This window comes from Phalacrocorax aristotelis, chromosome 3, assembly GCF_949628215.1.
Source record: "Phalacrocorax aristotelis chromosome 3, bGulAri2.1, whole genome shotgun sequence".
NCBI lineage: Eukaryota > Metazoa > Chordata > Aves > Suliformes > Phalacrocoracidae > Phalacrocorax > Phalacrocorax aristotelis.
The window spans coordinates 1147204-1166811 of record NC_134278.1 but is presented as its reverse complement, the minus strand read 5'-3'; the positions used below and the strand labels follow the sequence as shown (position 1 = coordinate 1166811).

The 19608-nt window shown below is 55.2% G+C and overlaps 1 protein-coding gene across 2 annotated transcripts in view; it reads right to left on the bottom strand.

Annotated features, from left to right (window-relative positions):
* Window positions 1–9401: 9401 nt before the first annotated feature.
* The window catches only part of SELENOI (selenoprotein I), a 31896-nt gene continuing 21689 nt past the window's right edge, over window positions 9402–19608 (bottom strand). The window contains exons 4-10 of one of the 2 annotated variants that reach the window (XM_075086385.1): window positions 19414–19488; window positions 18692–18954; window positions 17468–17576; window positions 15692–15740; window positions 15046–15226; window positions 13236–13418; window positions 9402–11155 (exon numbers count right to left, since the gene is read on the bottom strand). In XM_075086385.1, the coding sequence (XP_074942486.1) occupies window positions 11039–11155; window positions 13236–13418; window positions 15046–15226; window positions 15692–15740; window positions 17468–17576; window positions 18692–18954; window positions 19414–19488 (977 nt within the window). In that variant the 3' untranslated portion in view covers window positions 9402–11038. The remainder of the gene's footprint in view (window positions 11156–13235; window positions 13419–15045; window positions 15227–15691; window positions 15741–17467; window positions 17577–18691; window positions 18955–19413; window positions 19489–19608) is intronic. The other variant, XM_075086386.1, reaches the window with a different exon arrangement.

The window sequence follows — 19608 nt, the reverse complement described above, 5'->3', positions numbered from 1 at the left end:
GCAGGGAGCAGGAAAAGTGCAGCGAAGGAACACGGTTTTTCAAGGACAAGCCATCGGGTAGCACAAACCACGAGCAAAGCAGCAGCTGGGGGCACAGAACCCCTCTGCAGCCCCTCCTGGCACAGCTGCTGGGCTCCCGCACCGAGGAGACACCTGAACACGCTCCTCAGGAGCTGTTTCATGGAGAGGGATCCTCAGGGAGAGACAGGACATGCCCCAGCTGAGCATGCCCCGCTGCCGCTGCAGGACCCCGAACCCAGCCTGACCCCACGTCACGACCGAAAGGGTTCCCCGGCCTGTGGGTGTGCAGAAATCGTCACCATAGGATTCCCTGATACACAGGGACACGGAAGCTTGATCTCTAAACTTCTCTACTTTGTTACCCTTTGCCACAAATACCGCAAAAATCACTTCTAGCGAGCGTACCTATGTTCAGTGGTGGCCATGGCCATGTTGGGTTAACGGTTGGACTCGATGATCTTAAAGGTCTTTTCCAATCTAAATTATCCTATGGCACTATGATTCTATGAACATATATGTATCTAGCTATTACAAGTTATTATCAGCAACCAATAGTATAGCAGTAATTAATTATAGCAACAATTAATCAATAACAATCAATAATAGCAGCAATCAAATATATATATTATGGATTGCTACAATCTTAGCACTAGTGAATCAAACAAGTAATATAACACTAGATATAGTTATGTTAGATTACTTACATGCATATATATGTATGTGTGTGTGTATTTTTGCGGTATCGAGCGCATTAGACAGATCCCAGGAGGGGACCCAACCACCCCAGAAGTGGCAGGTCAAACCGAACCAACGCCAGCACAGGGGCCCAGAGGGGGACGACTGAAATAACAGAGCCCCATTTCAAAGGTGATCCGTGTCCCAGAGTCTGGGGTCAGCCAGGCATCCCCAGGGAGGGTCCAAGATCTCGTGGAAAGCTCCTGCAGACCTGCTTAGGAAAGGGAGGAGTCTGGACAGCATGGGATGGTCTCAGAAAGAGAGAGGCAACATTTGGGTAAGAACTAAGTCATTTTTATATCATAGAGTCGTAAGAGGGCATAGGACACCACCTCTTTGAGCCACCGGTATGTATTATTAATTTCTATTTTTCACCTGGAACAGCCAATGATGATGTTTTCTGTTCTCGCCGACCAATTTTTACATTTCCAGATTGTTTCCCTGTTCTTGCAGTTGGAACAGCCAGCGGCAGCTACCGATTCTTACTTTCTCAGGATGTTTCCCCCTTTTTCCAGACTATTTTTTCCCTTTTCAGGCTGTAAGTTGCTGTTACGGTTCCTTGTTTTTGCACCTATTGGGGGTACCTCAGGATGCCTCCAGTTTTTAGAGCAACCTCAAGTCGTTATCAGAGAGGGGTTTCTCCTCCCTCACCAGCGTGCCCGCAGGACGCAGGATTTGCTTTCTGCCTCCCCAGAGCCTCAAACACCTCTGCACGGGGCAGGACCGAGCTCCACACGCCCCCCCAATTAAGTAATGAATTAATAAATTCGTGTGTTACCCTAGCCTGTACAAAGGGGATTGAGCCCTTGTTTGTTTGTTTTCTTTCCTAATAAGCTCAATAAAATAAAGTTTAATTTACAGAGTATGCTGTTCTGTAAATCTGAGAGGTCCAAACGGACCGTGACAGCAGCCTGCGCCACCCCATGCGGTACGCTGCCGAAAGACTATTGTTATTAACAATCCCTTAAGTATATTACACCTACCACAACAATCCTCTTAGAGGAAGCCATCGAGACAGCTGATAAAGGATGAGGCATCGCTTAAATACACCTAGGCTTTAGCTCAGGGGGAAAACGCGTGGCCCAGGGCATGGGAAGAGGCCACAGGGCTCCAGGGTCCTCCTCAAGGCTTTGCCACCAGCCTGCAGCCTCCTCCACCGCTCCCAGCTCAGCTCTGGCCCCAGGACCCCTACGTCTGGCATCACGCAGCACCTCAGTGGCTGCTCACCCACGTCCTGCAAGGGCGGGTTAAGGGTGGCCTGGCCAACGCCGAGCTCCCCCAAGGCTGGGGGATCCTGGATCGGTGCCGCAGCCGGAGGTTTTTAGACCCTCTGCAGCAGCTCAGGAAGGTGTGCAGTGGGGCAGAGCCCGTGCCTGCTGCCACGTCCCACTGGCCGGGGGGACAGCCATGCCCCAAGGAGCTGCGGGATGCAGCACAACCCCTTTGCTTGGGGAGCAAAATGGCTCCTGGGGCTGTTTCACACCCCCAGTTTCACAGTCGGGAGGGCCTGGTTCCTGCCCCAGCAGCACCAGCCATCGCGCACCTTTAGAGCAATTCTTGCTATTTTCAGTAGAAATGGCAGCCAGGGGGTCATTGTGGCGCTGGGTGCAGAGCGCCGTGGGAAGGAGCAGCCATGCAGGGTCCCCAGGACCCCCCTGCCACAGCACCCGTGCCCCTGTGCACCGGTGGAGGAAGGCAGAGCTTTTCCAACCACAAAGCAGTCCCAGGAACAACGGTGTTGGTCTGAAGGGAATGGGGCACAGGGTGCGAACTGCAGGAGGGCTGCACTGGGGCTGAAACACCCACGACCACCAACTGTGTTCTCCCTTCTGCTGAGCAAAGGGCATGGAGAGGGGAATTTGGGTACGGGATGTATATCCTGCACCTCTCAGCTTCTCTGCTGAGTCCCCCCAGGAGATTCCGGAGCATAGAATCACAGAATCATGAAGGTTGGAAAAGACCTCCAGGATCATCAAGCCCAACCCCCAACCCAACACCCCCAGGCCTCCTAAACCATGGCCCCAAGTGCCACGGCTGCACGGTGTTTGAACCGCCCCAGGGACGGTGACTCCCCCACCTCTCTGGGCAGCCTGTGCCAGGGCCTGACCCCTCTGGCAGGGAAGGCATTTTCCCTCACACCCAACCTAAACCTCCCCTGACGCAGCCTGGGGCCGGTTCCTCTCATCCTGTCACTGGTGACTTGGGAGCAGAGACTGACCCCCCCCTCACTCCAGCCCCTCTCAGGCAGCTGCAGAGAGCGAGAAGGGCTCCCCTCAGCCCCCTCTTCTCCAGGCTAAACCCCCCCAGCTCCCTCAGCCGCCCCCCAGCACACTTGTGCTCCAGACCCTGCCCCAGCCCCGCTGCCCTTCTCTGGACACGCTCCAGCCCCTCAAGGCCCTTCTTGTCCCGAGGGGCCCAAACCTGAGCCCAGCATTCGAGGTGGGGCCTCCCCAGGGCCGAGCACAGGGGCCCCATCCCTGCCCGGCTCCTGCTGGCCACACCAGTGCTGACACAAGCCCGGGGGCTGGTGGCCTCCTTGGCCACCCGGGCACTGCTGGCTCATGCCCAGCCGGCTGTCAGCCCCCACCCCCAGGGCCTTCTCCGCCGGGCGCTTCCCAGCCCCTCTGCCCCAGGCCTGGGGCGCTGCCTGGGGTTGGTGTGACCCAAGGGCAGGACCCGGCACTTGGCCTTGTGAAACCTCACACAACTGGCCTCAGCCCATCGATCCAGCCTGTCCAGGTCCCCCTGCAGAACCTTCCTGCCCTCGAGCAGATCGACACTCCCACCCAACTTGGTGTCACCTGCAACTTGCTGAGGGTGCCCTCGATCCCCTCGTCCAGATCACTGATAAAGATGTTAAACTAGACTGGCCCCGACACTGAGCCCTGGGGAACCCCGCTCATGGCTGGTAGAAGTAGAGTAGAAGAGAAGCAGCATTTCTTTCTGCCCTGGCACATCTACCTGGAGAAAGCCAAAGCTGCCACCAGTCCTTTCCTCTCCATTTAGCCCTGTGCCACCCGTGCACCTTCCCAGGCACACCTGGAGCCGCACACACGGAGCAGTGACTCAGATCTCCGTGTCTGGCTGAATTTTGATGCAATTTGGTGGCTACAGAGACGTCCCCCCAGAAGCCCGACGCATGTGTTTGGAAGGGAGAAGGCAGCCCCTCTTTCCATCCCTGGGCCACCTGCCGATGCAAGGACCGTGTCCCCAGCCACCTCCCCGTCCCCATCCCAGCACAGCCCCTCCTGATCTGAAGCTGGGTGACCCAGGATGGCCGTGACTCCACTCATCACCCCCCCACAAATAGTCAGGCTGGGTCTTGCGAGGACATGCTTCCGAAGTCCTGACCTCAGCCTCCCTGGCTGAATCGGGTGCCTGGGGTCTCCGGGCCAGGACCTGCGGCCACCAAGAGCAGCTTATTCCCCTGTGCGCTGCCCCGGCCGCACCGGCACAGGGATAAGGCGGGGATCACCCCGATTAGCACCGGAGCCGCCAGCGCTAAGAGCTCACTGCGATCACGGGCGGCTTTGTTGGTGCAGAGCCGAGTCCTGACTTATCTGGGTGCTCAAGCTGCTGCCAGGATGACAGCAGTTCCCAGTGACAGCCAGCCTCCTGCCTCCCCCAGGGCACCCTCCCGAGTGCAGTCGGGGTGAGCAGCACACGGGATGAGCTGTGGTTGAAGCAGACCACGATCCCAGCTTTAAGGAGGTGGGAAAGGGTCGCCCGTGGAAAGGCAGCACCAACTCTAAGAGCGCTTTAGAGATTTAATCACCCAGTGCGGGGCTTCGGGCTGACCCCAGGCCTTGCAGAGCCGGGCCCGATCCGCAGCGCACTGACCGAGGGACAGACCCTGGCGCAGGGCACAGCTTCGTTGCAAGGGCTGCCCTCGTCCCTTGCCAAGGGAGCTGCTGGGGAGGGGTGGGCCAGGGCAGGGGCCAAACCCCTGAGAGGAGGGTATCTGGGGGCAGGGACTGTGCCGTGATGCCACCCCTGGGGAGGCCAGAGATGCCCCCTTTTTCCCCAGGGCCCACCCTGGATGGGCAGGAGGGGGGCAGGATGTGCTGCTCCCTCATCCCATCACCTTTCATGTCCACATCCTCCTGCTGCTTCATCATTCTGCCACAGCCATACCCACCCCACCAGCTGTAACCCAGAGCCTCCCCAGTGCTGCTGACTGCTCTAACCACCTTGCTGCCGAAGAGCAGCCAGTGAGTAAGAAACTTGCAGGCTGCTCGAGTCCAGACCCTGCTTCACCCTACCTTCTTCTTCCTCACCATGTGGGCCCCAGCCATGCTACCGGGGTGACTTACAGGGGTCAGCACTGGATGCAGAAGTGGCAGAGCAATGGGGAGAAGCCTACAGATCAAGGGAGAGCTTCAGGGAGGGCTGTGTTTCAGCTTAGAGAGGATGCTGCACCCCCCAGGCACCCCTCTGTGTCCCTGCCCCACCTCCAGGGTCCCGTTAACCCAGGAGGGTGCCACAGGTCAGGCACAGCCCAGGGCAACGCTGCCTTCTCCTTGCCAAGTCCTCCCGCCTGCTGCAGCCACCTTCGCTCCCTGCCCTGCAGCACCCCGACAAGCACCGCAACCGCAGCCTGGCACAGCAGGTGAATAAAGCCCATCGCTCCAGGGAGAGCTCGCAGGAGCTTTTCCACCTCTGCCACAGCAAGGGCTGTTGCTCAAAGTGGGGCTGGAGCTCCAGCCCAGGCACCGCTGCCCAAAGCTGTTCCCTTGCGCTGGGCTGACCGGCTAAGTGGAAATGGGGAAAAAAAAAGACAAACACCATTAAAAGGCTTGGAAAATTGTACTCTTTACTGAACTTTAATAGTTTCTTTTTTGGTTGGTTTAAACACAATAAATATTTCAGTAATAGAATTTAACAGACTGGAATTCAAACCTACTGCAGTACCTAAACTCCCAGCGACAGGACTCCGGGGAAGCGATCGGGGTCCCCGGGACCGTGGCAGTGCCAGGACCGCTGCTCACAGCTGGGCTGCTTCGTCTGATCCCTGTTTAGGGCCAACCCCGTGCAGAGGGACCAGACTTGCTCGGCTCCCATGGGGAGCGTGGCAGAGCACCCCAAGCCCCAGGGGAGCCAGGCTCCCGCTGACGGTGGCCCCCCAGAAAGGCTCAACAGGGAAGGGACAGAACTAAACCACCACAAGCACCTAACGTGTCTTTCCCTGCATCATTTCACAGCCCCAAGGACCAGGACAGCAGCCGGCAGCATTGGTTCTCCAGCCCATTGCCCAGGGGGTCGGTGGCAGAAGACCGGGCTGCAGAGTCCAATTAGTACCTCCAAACTTGTTTCTAGAAGGACGAGGCAGCATCACCAACTCTTCCCCCACCCTGCCCAGGAAAACCAAACAGCCACAGGGACACAGGCCTTCAAAGACGCTCCGAAGGGCTGCAGAGAAGCTCCCTGCCCTGCACTAACACCAGGGGCCCGGTGGCAAGAGCCCAGAGAGCTGGGACTGTTTGCAAAACCACTCAGATGTAAAGGTTGAGACTGAAATGCTCCGGTTCACCCCACGGAGCCCCTCTGTGGGTTGGGTTTGGTGCTGCTGCCTTAGTTTGCCTTTAGGTGCAGGGTCACAGCGGGAGAAGAGAGCGATTCAGCATTCACTCAGAAAACCAGAGCCAAAACCAGCCTGGGACCCGCCACCCTCCTCTCCGAGGGGCTGGCACCAGCACAGCGTGGACCACTGCCAAACCCAGCATCCACTTCAGCTGAAAGCTCGAGGGACAGAAGCGGGTCAGTCTCAACCACTGCCAGGGGGCAGCAGGGTGGAAGATTTTGATTAACGGTCTCCAACCCGAAGCACAGCACCAGCTCCTACCTAACGGCCACCGCAGCCGCCGCCGGCTGAGACGAACGGCACCTTGGAGGGCGAGCGGCAAACTTCACCGGGAACCTCTGCTCCTGGGGCAGCGACACCCTGAACCACCTCCTCAGAGACTAGCCTAGAGACCTCTCAAGCCAGGTCTGACCTCACCTCGATGTGCCAAAGGGTCTTCTACAAACAAACAGTGACCTTTTCCAGGAGCAGAGAGGTCAGCGTAGCACCCATCGTCACCGCCCGCCGCCAAGAGCAGCCTCCACGTCACCTCGGGCGCTGCTTCGGCACAGCGCAGCAAGGCGGAGTAGGTGGGCAAAAAGTGGGGTGGATTAAGTCGGCAACCCCAGGCCAGGGTTGCAGATCCGCGTTAGAAAAGCAAAGAGCTTTTAGCTGACGGGGCTCCATCGCCACTGCTGCCCCACGGCACCGAAGCAAGGCTGACACGCCGCGCTGGAGGATTTCGGGGTGGGGGCGTGTAAAGGAATGCTGGTGCGCCGAAGGACCGCCACTTCCCAAGGAATGCTTGCTAAGAAAAAAGGGACAACTGGAAACAAGGCTGTGCTTCAGGGAAGTCCCTGCAGGTTTCGGAAGGATACAGAAACCCCATGCGCGGTTTTTCCATAAGGCGACCGGAGCTCAGCTACAGTTTGTGCCCAAAAGTCAACTGTTCCCTTGGAGCCGTGTACGGAAAAACCAAAGATCCGAGCTAGTTCCCAAAAGCACCGCTTCTCTAGAGGCTTTCCAGCTCTATCACAGGCAGGCACAGATGCTCTGAGAGAAGCGTTTGGGCCTTGCCAGAACTGACCTGAGAGCAAAGCAGCTCTCAGACGACAAACTGCAGCTACTCAATGCACCCGGGAGGTAACAGCAGGCCAGCTCTATTTAAGGCGCTTAAATATATACGCTTCCAGACCCTTGGAAGCTCATGCTTACCACACGCTGCTGCCCTGGCTGTGGCAGAGCCGCCTGTATCGGGTGGCTGATGTTTACGAGAGGCGAGGCTACCATCGAGCCCCCGCAGTGACCAGGGAGGGGTTAAGCGTGGCACAGACACACCGGGGGAGGCAACAAGCTAAAACCACCGCGCGTAGGTGCTTGTTTGTAGGCCCACAGGTCAGCCGCAGCATTCATACTTGTAAATCGTTGCTTTTAGTGCGTCGGCCGGTTTTGCTCAAACCCCAGGAGGTGCCAAAACCTGCACTTCACCCCCAGCCCCGGCTCCGCTTGTGAATTCCGGCGCTGGGTGCCTGGAGGAGCGCAGATCTCACGGGATCTCCCACAGGGGCTGTGATACGCACCCCAGGAGCGAGGTGAAAAAGGCTGCAAGCGAGGCCGCCCCTCTGCGACACATGGCACATCCCAGGCTCCCACAAAAACCCGTGTCGGAGCGAAAGCTGACCAGCCACAGCGTGGGGGGACCGGGAGCCCCTGGCAGGGCTGGACCTGCCCGGAGCCCAAGGCCAGGAGACTGACACCCCAGCGGCTCTTGAAGCACTGCACCTCCCCCTGAACAGGTTTTTTTTCCTGGTAATACTCTGTATTGAGATAAGATGTGCAAAACAGATTTAGGAAAGTGTAAGACGGTCCGCTTATCAATTCAGCAGGTCCATCGGTAATTAAGCAAATGCGATTAACGCTAACCGTGGAAGAGGAGACAACACAGATCAGCTCTCGAACGCCAGCCAGGCGCTGGGGAGCAGGCACACGTCCTACGCAGGGCTCTGTCCCGTCCCAAGGAGCACATCCCACCGTAAGGATGGGGTCCAGCCGGCGAGGCAAGCAACCACCACCACACAATCACCCTCGGATGCTGTTAGCGAGGAATATGTTTATTCTTAAGACTTAACACCATTCTTATTAATAAATAGTTTGTTTCTCAGCATGCCACATGCCGCCACGGCGAGACGGTTTGGTCTTTCTGTTTGTTTCCCTTCCCCTCCCAGAATCCGGGAGCAGAAATCAGGTAATTTCTAACAGCCCAAAGAGAACCCACCCCCACCCCCCCCAGCTTCGCAGCAGCACGAGGCGGGAACAGTCGCACGCGCGCCGAGATCAGGTCTGCTCTCGCCTCGCTCTGCCACAAGCCTGGTGGCACTAGAGACACGCGAGCCTGTTTTCCAGCGCTGATTGTAGATGTTTTTTCTAATTTCAAGGTGCAATAAATTAAGGCACCAAAAATCCAGGACTCTCCAAAGATAAAGCCCGTGCAGACGGGAAGTGGTTCCAGTTTTTAAGAGATCTTTCTCCTACAGCACAATGAGGATTCGCAGGATTTTAGAGGAAGCTCTGCTTCCACACATTCACAAAGGGGTTTTTCAGGGTATAGGACGTGCTGCAAAAGCACACCAGGTGAGACAAGAGACAAACGGTGTATTATGGAGACGAAGTGACACCCTAAAGATTTAAGATCAGACAACTTCTCACAGCATTAGCACTGGCCCAGTAATGCCAGTGGGAAGAGACAGGACAAGGCAAGCTCCAGACTTGGGACCCCAGACCTCAGCTAAAAGCCTGAGGGAACAGCTCAGTTATTCCCTGGATCCTGCAAACACCTAAGTAGGAAGTAAATCATCCAACCTCCGCTTTTTCTCAGTGCTGCTGGCACCATTTCGCTAACTGAGCACGTCCCATAGGCAAGCGCTGTGTCCCATTTTAAGATCCCCTGTAATTCTTGTGAGAGTGACTTAAATGCATCTCCCTTCGTAATTATATTTCATTAAAGAGCAAGAGTCAAAAATTCAAGTGCAGCCCAATTCTTTCGTACACTTCGGGTTATTTTTCTGTACAACGTGAGTAAAATATATAGGAGTAAGCTACTTTATTCAATAAACTCTGAAAACCATTTGCCCCCCTCTCCCAGATCAGCCGGCCGCAGCCATACAGAGACGTGAGCACACAGACGTTGAGCCCTCCCACCTCTCTCAGCCTGCATGACAATGATTCTAATTTACAAAAGAAAAAAAAAAAAAAAAAAAGGCATTAAATAGTAGTTAAAGAGTCTGAAGGTTTCCTAGAGCAGGAGGAGCCTCCACCTGCAGAAGGAAAACGCTGCGGCCAAGCTTCTACGAACCACGCAGCGCAACAATCAGTGTGTGAGCGACTTTGTTCCCATGGTAGATTACATATGCACAACCTGCTGTGCTTGTTCGCTTCCGGATGCAGCCTTTCCAGAGCCTGGGTTTAAGCTACACTCTTCATTCAAGCACAGGTCTTCATTAAATAAAGTGAACAGGAAAGAAAAATCCGCATTCAGTCTTCACCACCCCACTCTACCTCAATTACAAAGAAACAAGTTTAAAAAAAAGAAAATCAACGCAAACATGTCTTTTACAAATGGACAGTAAACAAATACATCCCTGGATGAGACACGCGGCCGCTGGGGACAACGGTTTTGAAACCAAAGTGATATTTGGAAAGGACCCCACCACACGGCCGCGCCCGGGAGCTTTCCGAAAGCACGCGCACACACCAACGCAACACTTAAGGTGCTTCTCTAAGCGGTGGGTGTGCTGCCACCGATGGCCTGGTGGGGTGGGCAATGGGCGGGCTGAGCCTGGCTGCGCTGCTACGGAAGCGGCGGCTCAGGCAGCGGGCGATGACCCAGCAGAGCCGACCTGAAACAGCAAATTCATACTGGTAGGAAGGAGCGGGGGCAGTTTGGCTCTGTGTTAGGCTGGTGGAAGCCACTTTCTGCTGCCGATCGGAGCCCAGACCCCGCTGCTCCCGGGCGGGGAATGCACGAGGACAGACAGGAACATGGTCGAGGTGTGGTCCCAGGTACCCGCAGCTCGACCGGGGGAGGCAGAAGCCGCCTTCCCGCTTCTATGGGAAATTGAGCCCTGATTTTCTACGCCCCCCTCAAGTAGAACATTACTAGAAGTGTGTTGCTCTTTTTTTTACTTTTTCTTTTTTTTTTTTTTAAAAAAGGTGCAAGTATTTGTCCAAATAGGTGAATGCAGGAAGGCAGGACAGAAGGTGGGAGAACCATCACCATCTGTTCCCTAAGCACCAGCCCAGGAGAAGGGCTGTCTAGCAGGATTAGGGACAGACAGGAACCCCCCACCCACCGGGATGTTCCCCTGACCTTGTGGAAATCTGCCGTTATGTTGCTTTTGGTGACAGGTCATGATGCTTTGCTCAGGTAAAGCCACTTGCAGCCCCAACCAGCTTTACCTGAGCAAGAGCTGGAGTCTGAGGTTTCACTGGGAACATTCAGCTGGTCTAATATACAGTAATAGCGACCTGAAAGGCTACCCTCCTCGTCCAGTTTCACCCAAAACCGAAAGCTTGCATTCGTGCGACAGCAGCGGGGGCTGCCCCGTACCAGTCCTGCCCTGGCTGCACTGGATACCGTGCGTACTTTGCCCTGATGTCTGTCCAGAGGATAGGTTTAGATCCGTGGTGATGGTTGAAGTATTTACACGTATTTGCAGCAGTTATTTACAGTACTTCTGCAGACCGCAAGCCGATTTTCTCTTCTTCCACTCCTAGTCAATCCGGAGTGGGCTTCTTTAGCGAGAAGGGCCGTATGTTGAAGTGCCGGCTCAGCTGGCTCACCTGGGGACAAGGCAGACGAGACCAGGTTAGCAAGGATCGGAGGGACAAGGAGGAAAGCGGGCAGAGCTTCCCTGTATGGCCGGCAAAGCCCTGCCACCTTCCTGCACCGCCTTCCCCACCCTCCATCCAGGGGCACAGCAGATCTGGACCACAGCCTCCGCCTTGCACTGCGGGGCCAGCCAGGCCTGCCCTGCCCCATCCCTGAGCCCCATCCCTGCCACCCCGACGCTGGGGCCCTGCACAGCGCAGCCTTGCTCCCTTCCCACACCTTCCCAAGTGACAGCCTGGTCTGTCCGGGAGCAGGCTCACCTCCAGCCCGCCGTCCGCAGGGGCAGGGGTCAGGAACGCCTGCCCTGAGCCCGGGCACACGGGATCTTACCCTGCGGTACCGCTCCCTCTCTGCCCCTCCCAGCAATATTTTTATTATTTTGCTTAAATTAATTTGATAATCTCAGATACCTAAGTGAAAAACTGCCCCCTGAATCCATTTGCAGTTCAGACTGGGGGGTCGAGGACTTTGCATTGACCACGAAGACACTCACAGGAGGGGAACCCAACACCAGGGTTTGGGTAATCCGGCACCTTTTACGTCAGCCTTTGGAAGAAGCTTTTACCACCTCTTTTGAGGACATGAGAAGACCAGAAAGGACTGGGAGCTGCACCACGAAATGAACTTTTAGGCACAGTTCAGAGAACCGCAGACAGGAGGGTAAAACAGATGGTGTCTGGTGACCCACTGCAGACCCAAACTGAGCAGTGCTGAGCAGCACCAGAGGCTGAGCTGGGCACAGAGTCAGGGCAGAGGGTTTATCCCCAGTTGCTGCACCCAAAGTCAGAGCAGTTTGGGATTATGTCCCAGTCACAGAGCCTTAAAAGGCTCTTCAGCTCCATAAAGGCTCTTTTATCCCGGAAGAGAAAACAGCACAGATGGGCCCCTGGAAAGCTGGAGGTGGGGGAAAGTGAGGGGAGCACAAACTCGGGGGAGCAGAGCACTGGGAAGCTCACGGGAGGGACTGAGCAGGCCTGGGCAGACAGGAGGATTACACCATCTGGTCAGTCCCCCATCCCCAGCTATGATTCCAAGACCAAATTTATTTAAGCTTCTTAGCTATTCAAATCCTTCTTGCATAGAAGCCTCATTACACTAATTGGAAAGACAAGACAACCTGGCTATTACTTCTTTGCTTTAATTACAGTTCAAACGACTCCGGAGGCTCCTCATTAAGAGCTGGGGTTCCCGGGGGACAGGGCTTCCCAAGGAGGGTGTGCGCACGTGGCAGGGGCCAGCTCCAAGGGGACATGGGTCCCTAGTTCCTCAGCCGCTTCCCGGGGCATTTCTAACGGGACTCGGTCTCCTCTGAGTTTGTTTTCTCTCCTGGTCAAAACTCAGGGAGTCAGGCAGAGCTGGCACAGAGCGAGGGGAGGATATCGGTCCCTGGGTCTCTACCCAGCCCTGGCAGCAGGGGAGAAGGTAGAGCGGCTGCAGTGTCCCCACATTCCCCCCAGCAGGGACATCCCGCCCCCATCCTGGCTGTCCCAGCGACTCCAGCGCAGGCCACGTCAGCAAGGTCGCGGATCGAGCTCAGCCGCCAGAGTAACACCAACAGCAGTTTAGCTTTTTATACCGAGACTCCCAAATGAAGCACTCCTGCCCAACATGCAGACATAATATCTCTCTGGGTACCTCCCGGAGCCCCCCCTGCCGTGCCCAAGGGTGCGGGTCACCCTTGCTGGCTTACATCCAGGCTGGTCTCTAAGCCGCAGCCGAGGTGAGTTAAACACAGCAGCAGAGACACGAGTATTTGTTTCAAACTAATCTCCGGTACAACAACCCCGCCCCGTCACGTCACATCGCGCGAAGCTTGCTTCAAACCCACGCGACAGCCCGCACAAGCCTCTCGCAAGGAAGTCAGCTCAAGTTTCATACGGCCACAGAGAACACGGCACAGAGAGCCATTGCCACCGATGCTCCTGTTTTTCAGGGGAGGATTCTCTGCCCCAAACAGCAGCAGCACGCAGGCAAAGCCTGCCGTCGGAGCACGGCAGCCGAGCCCGAAGCCCACGTCCCGAGTTCACCTACCACGACCACCCCGTAGTGGATGTGCGCCAGGGTGAGGAAAGCAGTTAACAAGTAGAGGAGAAGCGTTTCGCTGCTCGGCGCCAACCCGGACACCACCACGAAGAGCACCGCCGCTATGGGGAGCAGCATCCAGTTCAGTGGCTGGCAGCGCGTGCTGCTCATCTGACAGACGATCAGCTGGCACTGCAGGAAGAGAAAGCTGTCAGGGCTTGCGCCCAGCGTCGGCTCTGCCAGCCCACGGAGCAGAGAGGACGGTCACGCACATACATGTACCAGTCGCCTGCACTTACAGCTACCGTAGCGCAGCTTCCCCAAGTTTCTCACTCAGGATCTTTCTTTGCATTAGAATTCTTGTGGGACACAGAACAAAGCCTCATGGGGCAGGAAGGTCATAGGGGAACAGGCACCATGGACATCTCCAAAAGAAAAAGGAGTTCCCTTGAGCTGACCTGGACAAGCAGGAGAGGTGGGCCTGGGAGAACCTCCTGAGGTTCAACAACCAAGTACAAGGTCCTCCACGTGGGTCGGGGCAGCCCCCGGGATCAGCCCGGGCTGGGGGATGGGGGGATGGGGAGCAGCCCTGCCCAGAAGGACTTGGGGGTGCTGGGGGGTGAAAAGAAGGACACGAGCCAGCAACATGCTCTCACAGCCCAGACCCCCAGCCGTGCCCCGGGCTGCATCCCCAGCAGCGCGGGCAGCAGGGCGAGGGAGGGGGTGCTGCCCCTCTGCCCCGCTCTGAGAGACCCCCCTGCAGTGCCGCCTCCAGCTCGGGGCTCCTCAGCACGGGACAGACACGGGGCTGTTGGAGCGGGGCCAGAGGGGGCACAGAAATGCTCCGAGGGCTGGAGCCCCTCTGCTGCGAGGCCGGGCTGGGAGAGCTGGGGTTGTGCAGCCGGGGAAGGGGAGGCTGCGGGGGGACCTTATTGCGGCCTCTCAGGGCTTGAAGGGGCTGATAAGAAAGGCGGGACAGACGTTTTAGCAGGGCCTGCAGTGACAGGACGAGGGGTGATGGGTTTAAACTAAAGGAGGGGAGATTCAGACTAGAGAGAAGGAAGGAATTGTTCACGCTGAGGGTGGTGAAAGCCTGGCCCAGGCTGCCCCGAGAGGTGGTCGATGCCCCATCCCTGGGAACACCCAAGGCCAGGCAGGACGGGGCTCTGAGCAACCTGCTCTGGCTGAAGGTGTCCCTGCTCACGGCAGGGGGTTGGGCTGGGTGGCCTTTAGCAGTCCCTTCCCACCTAAACCCTTCTGTGACTCTGTGACTGAGCCTTACCAGCATTATGTGCACAATCAGCAGAAAATGCTGCCAAGCAGCAGCGTGAGCTGCTGGACCCAGGGCACGGACACACAGAGCTGCTCAGCCACGTGTCGGGGGTGGCGAGTACAGGTGCCTTTGTTAAGGTCTCAAGCAAGCACAGATGTGATACACTACTAAATCGGATTTTGACAAAATCTTTAGTCCCCCACATTTTAAAGTTATCCCAAAAAAGGACACAGAACTCCTTTTGTACTAGCAGCTCACCGTTCGCAACACAGGATGCACACGTGGGTAAACACACTCAATTTAACTAATTCTCTTGTTTCTCAAGAGTGAGAGCTGCAGCACAAAATTCACGGACCCCAAACCCTGTCTACTTTCCTGTTTGTTCTTTCAATCACAGCAAAACAGAAAAGCTGTTAAGTTAATCTTCGCATCTCCCTTCCCTCCTCACATTTGAGCTGGTCTTTTTCTTCCTGCCTCCCAAAAGCGTCCTGGCAAGCTTCACACTCGCCAGGGGATAAACCAGAGCATAAAGCAAAAGCTGCTTACAGAAATGTTAGCGAAGGCTGTTCCGACCATGAAGTAGAAGAGCCTGGGATGGACCTCCAGGATGTCTGTCGGGGACATGAAGATCCACGTGGTGCAGAGCACGAACAGCAACACTGGGGATACCAGTGGCAGCATGATTTCGTACACAGAGTGGTGCTTCAAGGTGTTATTTTTATAGGCCCTGAAACACAAGCAAAGAAATGAAAATATGTGGAAGCACAGCTGAGAAATACCTGGTCGATGCCTCCAGGAGAGGGCTGCAAAATCTCCCTGGCCACTCTGCTACACAAAACTGCTGATATCGGCCGTTACCACAGTCAGGCGAGGAAGATGCACGCTTTCATTGTTAACTCAAAAAACACTCCTGAATTACAGAGGCATCTGATTGTCCGGCTCTCTGGGTTGTGACCACCGGGACAAGCCTACAAAAGCTGGGGGCCCTTCTGCAAGACCCTGCTGGGAAAGCTGCCAGCCCATCCCTCCCAGCGCACCCTGCAAACTGGGACCTTCCGGTGCATCAGAGCCGCTCTGCCACGCTGGAGACAGTTGCCTGAAAACTACCACGGAAACCAAGTTATAAAGGGTTTGGGGGGGTCTTTCAAAGGTGCTAAACCAGGGAGGGATGCTTGAGGATGGAGAAACTTACTTGTAGAAGTTATACAGGCTCATCGGCAGCGTCACAGTGAGGGCACATGCTGGAAGAGAAAGAGCTGCGTTACTGCCCCACGATAGAGGGAAACCACCACGTGCACCCCATGAACAGGCAGGTGGTTGTGCCCTGGTTTGAGCTGCTTGCAACAAAAATAGCTCGGAGGTGCACCGAGAATAGCTCGGCACGTTTAAAAAGTAGGTGCTCATAATTCTGATCTAAGAGCTGTAATTACAAGTTAAGGTCTGCTATAAATGAAAGACATTTCCAGTTTCAGAAGTTGCATTAATGAGCGCAGTGTTACGCTTCAAACAGCTACCAAGTTTAACTACAATGCTTCTTCAACGGGACGCAAGGCGAGGTCAAACTCCGCAAGCGACACGGCTGCGCACAGCGGAGATTTCAGTCTTCACAGTAAAGCTGATTTGCTCTTTCTCCCACCACAAGCATTTACAGTCCCCGTCGTGCAAAAAAAGGTCTTGTCATTTAACTTGACAAATGATACAAAGAGTCTAAACAGCTTTGAAATTCTCGACCTTGGCAGGGAACATCATCCGCTACACTCAAACCCGTGGGAGTCTATCACTGCTCCTTCCATGTTTATCTAGCAGTAGGTATTTTAAGAAAGCTGTAAATATTCCTGCTTTTAATAACCCCACTCCTGTAAAGTGCACAAATCCGGCCATTGGATTGTGCTCTTATTTTTTCATAGAGGAAAACGGCATTTATCATTCATATGTTAAGTTATATGACCGCCAAAGGAAAGCTCAGAATATCCACCTGATTAAGAAAAGTGCAAGCATTAGGTTTAACACAACTCAAGACATATCGACTTGAAATTAAGTAGCTACAATGAACCCCTAAAGAAAGGGATGTAGACTAAGAAAAATTAAACTAAGAAAGAACTTCTGGATAAACCAGAGCAAAGACAGCTCTCCCCTGCTAAGCTTCACCTGGGTTACGCCGACCACTGGAGAGAAAGGCTGGGCTTGTATTTAGGGGCTTTTTGTAAATTTAATTTTTAGATGGGTGGATGGAGGGCAGGATCCCCAAAGAGCAGGGTGCTTTTCCCCACCTCGGTGGCTGTAACCTCCCTCCTGCAGCAGCCCCAGGCTCCAGGTCCTGCCCCGGCTGGGCTTGGGGTCTGTGCTGCACAGCCCGAGCGCTGGGGGGTCCCCGCTGGCCGCTGCTCCCAGCACCCACCAGCACACTGGGCTGTATTTTATCACCTACAAACCCCACGGCTCCTGCTGAAAACAAACCCTGCTTCCCCGGGGTAACGCGATGCCCGGCAGCCCCAGCTCTCGGGCAACACAGCTATTCGGAGGAGACGCGTTTCCCCATGCTCGCGGGTCCCAGGCACGAGGGAATCTCCTATTTAGCATCCAGGGACCGGTGCTCGGCTCCAGCTGCCTCCCAGCACCCTGGCACGCCCGGCCCCAGGCAGCAGCCACAACCCTCAGCCACCCTCGTCTGCTCACTACGCCGCTCCAGGCCGGGAGCCATCGTGTGTCTGTCCGCACAAACCCTTTTTTGGTCAGCTCAGACCCAGGCAGACTGGAGTTAACTCCTCCAAAGTAACTATGCAGAAGACAATAATTTGAAATCCTGGGAAAGGGAAGGCTGTGAGAACGCCCTTAATTAGTCACTTCAATAACAGCCTACGAGAGCTTTCATTACAGCAAACAGAACAGCGTTATCATATAATTAAGACATTGGGTTTTGTTAAAAAGGTGGAGTTTAAAAGACAGGCTTCAACATGGAGTTTCTTACCAATAATCATTGCAGTGAATAGGTCTCTATATAAGAAATTAAACAGGAAAGGTGCATACCAGGCCTCAACTCCCACAATGGCTGTCACTATGTAGACAATTGAAATGGTCTGAAAGAGAGCACAGGACAAGGACAGGCGTGAGCACGTGGCCGGGCAGCTTCAGGGAAAGGCAGCGCGAGAAGTACGCTCTGAGCTACGGCACGTTCCGTCCTTCCCACCGCTGGGAAGGGGGAAAATAAAAAAATATAAAAATGCAGAAACATCCTGCTTTAGGAGACCAGGTCGAGTAAGCGTAGTAGCGGAGCAGGATACAACCAGGAGCTGCTCCTTGCAGCAGGAGCAAAAATGCCCTTGCACAGCTTGAACTCACGGGATGCCTGAAGCACAAGAGAGAGGTTTTATACCACAAGTTGCAGCGGCCCTGGAGGGTTTGTTCAGGGACTCCTTCTTATCCTTCTGCTGAAGCAGTCACAGGGAAAGCGCTAGCTAGGGCTTTTTCAGTTTTAATAGCAACCCAGAAGCCGGGTGAAGCAGGCTGCAGGGCAGCTTCGCCCTCCACCCCCTGCCTTCCTGCAACAGGCAGCCATCCGAAAGCATTAGGGTTGAGCAATGGTTTTGGAGAAAGGGGTCAGAGTATAGTCAGAGGAGACCAGCTCCAGTCCCCTTTTCCTAGCAGAGAGGATGACTGCAATTAGTGCAGCTGCATTAATGGCACTCTCCCCGCAACTTGTTGCATTTCCCACCCAGCATCTGACAGGCCAGAAGCTGAAGGAGTACTGCGTGCTGCGCGGTGCCGCGGGGCTGCACCCTGGCCAGGGACAGGCTGCCCAGAGAGGTGGGGGAGTCACCGTCCCTGGGGGGGTTCAAACACCGTGCAGCCGTGGCACTTGGGGCCATGGTTTAGGAAGCCTGGGGGTGTTGGGTTGGGGTTGGACTTGGTGATCCTGGAGGTCTCTTCCAACCTCAGTGATTCTGTGATTCAGTTACAGCTCAAAGTCACGCAAGCAGTCTTGGAAAGCTCTCCACCTCCACAAAGCCTGGAGACAAGTTGAAGACATCCCACCTCCAGAGAGCATTGCAGTGACTGATTTACAAGGCTCTGGACACGTAGCAGAGCTGCGCGGATCCCTCGCACACCTCCGCGGGCACTCCTGCACACCAGGCACGCTAGCAGTTTATTGAGCTTCTGCTGAAGCCGAGCAGCAGCTGTGGCGCGTACTTACCACCTGGCTGATGTCATATCCCCAGGGCAGGAAGAGGATCCCTGTGTTATACTTCTCCCAGTGGGAGAGGATGAACGAAAACAAGACCACCCATAAGAGGAGGTAGAGAACGAAGACACTGACACCCGTGGAGCCCCGTCCAAAGGTGGAGTAGACTGTCACGACGAAGTACACACATGCCCAGCTGTCCAGGCCGTGATCAAAGAGCTCTCCCAGGGGCGTGCTGGAGTTGGTCCGGCGAGCCTGTTTCCCATCAACTCCATCTGGGAAGAGATCAAGGAGTTTTGCTGGACACCACCCCACAAAGCAATGGGCCTGTTTGCAGCTGACACAGCCAGCAAACAGCAGCTTTCCCTACCTCCATGTTCTAACGGGGAGTGCGCTTCCCACCCCCCTGCTCTACTCAACACTGAAAAATATAATGAAGTCTGACGAGGTTACATTTATGTAAAGCAGACTGAAGACAGAACTTCACAATTCATAACAGAGTCTGTTCCAACATCCTCCTTTCACATCAGCTGCTCTGGGACAACCTCCTTCTATCCACTTTGCAAAGCAGCTCCCAGAAGCTGCTCTAGCAGCCCAAGCAGCATTTGGATTAGCGCATGGCAGAAGCCCAGAATCAAAGATTTCTCAGCAGGCTCGGAGATAAGACGACAGGCAGCCACAGCACGAACAGACAACAGACACCAACCCCCACAATCAACTAGATAAAGTCTTACCTAACGTATATGCAATGAAGTTGAGGAGACCCACGATGACCCACACTCCGTTTGGAACATGCTGGTGATCAGGAGCTGCAGAGATCAGAAAGAACCAAAGTCAGGACAGCTCGCTATGTACTCTCAAAGGGTTTATTTTGGCACGAGAGGCACAGCAGCAAGGACCGGCAGCTCACCAAGACAAAGCACCTACAC